This window comes from Choloepus didactylus, chromosome 22 (genome assembly GCF_015220235.1).
Source record: "Choloepus didactylus isolate mChoDid1 chromosome 22, mChoDid1.pri, whole genome shotgun sequence".
NCBI lineage: Eukaryota > Metazoa > Chordata > Mammalia > Pilosa > Megalonychidae > Choloepus > Choloepus didactylus.
Window position 1 is genome coordinate 7634059 of NC_051328.1, and position 1751 is coordinate 7635809.

A 1751-nucleotide genomic window follows, 5' to 3' on the forward strand; every position below is an offset into this window, starting at 1 on the left:
TGTCCCAGATTTAGCCACTGAGAGCTCTTAGATATTAGTTTCTGTGTATTTTAAACATAACTCCATCAATGCTTGAGCAATTCCTTACTTTACAAGATGTTTCTGGATCACCTTATACTTTGCTGACCCTAACTGTGAATGAAGCATTTCTCCAAGAAGTCCTGACTACTTTTATTGCAAAATGGATTTAGCAACCAAGGTCTTAAAATAAATACCATGATCCCTTTTATGCAAATATTTTTTAAACTTATATGAAATGGGTAATATTTGAGGGGGAAAAGTAATCAAAATGAACTCAAGAAGGTACGTGAATAAACTAGTCATTTTAATGAGGAATGAAAACAACAGTTAAACAATTAAACAATTTTAAACAATTGTAATCTAAGGGGAAAAAGTTATGTCCTTTACAGAGACACTCAGCCCAGATACTTTACACTCAAGTTCTTCCATGTACACAAGAAAAAATGATTCCAGTATTTTACAAATGGCAGAGACTAGCTACTAAGCAGGTAAAGCTTCCCAAATTAATTTTTCTCATTCATTCAGCCAGTTATTCATTTGTAGCAACTTTATTAAGAGAATAAGCAGGTGCCCGCCCGTCCCGGCCGGCCGGGTGTCGGCTTTGCAGCACTGCGACCCCCTGCACCCCCGCCAACATGGAGCTGCTCGCGGCAGGAGCGAGCAGATCGTCGTCTGCAGCCTGTGCCCGGCCTCGGCGCCACCCACGTCCGGACCGCGGTTGCCCTGGCGGCTGGGGGCTGGGGGCGGGCGCTGTTCCGATGGGCGAACCCGCCCGGCTCAGCTCTCAGTGCGGAAATGCACAGACAAACATGAATGGATAACAACAGAAAACGGTACTGGAACAGTGGGAATCAGCAATTTTGCACAGGAAGCTTTGGGAGATGTTTACTGTAATCTTCCTGAGGTTGGGACAAAATTGAACAAACAAGAGGAGTTTGGTGCTTTGGAAAGTGTGAAAGCTGCTAGTGAACTTTGTTCTCCTCTATCAGAAGTAACAGAAATTAATGAACCTCTTGCAGAAAATCCAGGACTTATCAACAAATCTTGTTTTGAAGATGGCTGGCTGATCAAGATGACACTAAGTAAACCTTCAGCACTTGATGAACTAATAAGTGAAGAACATGCGAAATATATAACATCTACTGAAGAGTGAAAATGCAACCCCTTAATAAACCAGTATAATCCAGCAATATTTTAAATTACTAGTGGATAAAAATTTATAATAGCAACTTTTAGCAATACCATAGGAAAACAGTAACTACTTGTTCCAACCATGCTATTGAAAGAAAATATCCCTTAACTTTCTAATGACAGTAGATAAACACAATTTGCATCTTTTTCATATCACCCAGTGATTTAGACCAGGATCTAGTTATTATTTTCAGAATCCATGAAATTATCGGAAATAAAACTACTTGTAAAAATTATGTAATTCACAGATAAGATTGTTATTGTAAGCCTTACATAATATTGTAACTTGCTTACTTCAATTCCTGGATTTGGGTCAAAATACTTAATGATATTTTCACTGGAAATAACTGGGAGTGGATATAAGTTTTTGTTAGTTGTACAGTGTCAGGTGAGAAACAACACTATCTTAATTTTGCAATATACCACATTTGCTGGTGCTATTTTCATACAGTGAAGCAACAGCCTTGCAGCAAAATAAGAAACCCTTTAATAACAATAAAACATTCAACATCTCCATTAAAAAAAAAGACAATAAACAT

At 38.3% G+C, this 1751-nt stretch overlaps 1 protein-coding gene across 1 annotated transcript; it reads left to right on the forward strand.

Moving 5' to 3' along the window:
- The first annotated feature begins 289 nt into the window (after positions 1-289).
- On the forward strand, positions 290-1174 carry LOC119519062 (glycine cleavage system H protein, mitochondrial-like). The gene is made up of 2 exons (XM_037816523.1): positions 290-303; positions 565-1174. Exons 1-2 carry the CDS (start codon positions 290-292, stop codon positions 1172-1174), a joined length of 624 nt encoding a protein of 207 aa, XP_037672451.1.
- The last annotated feature ends 577 nt before the right edge of the window (positions 1175-1751 follow it).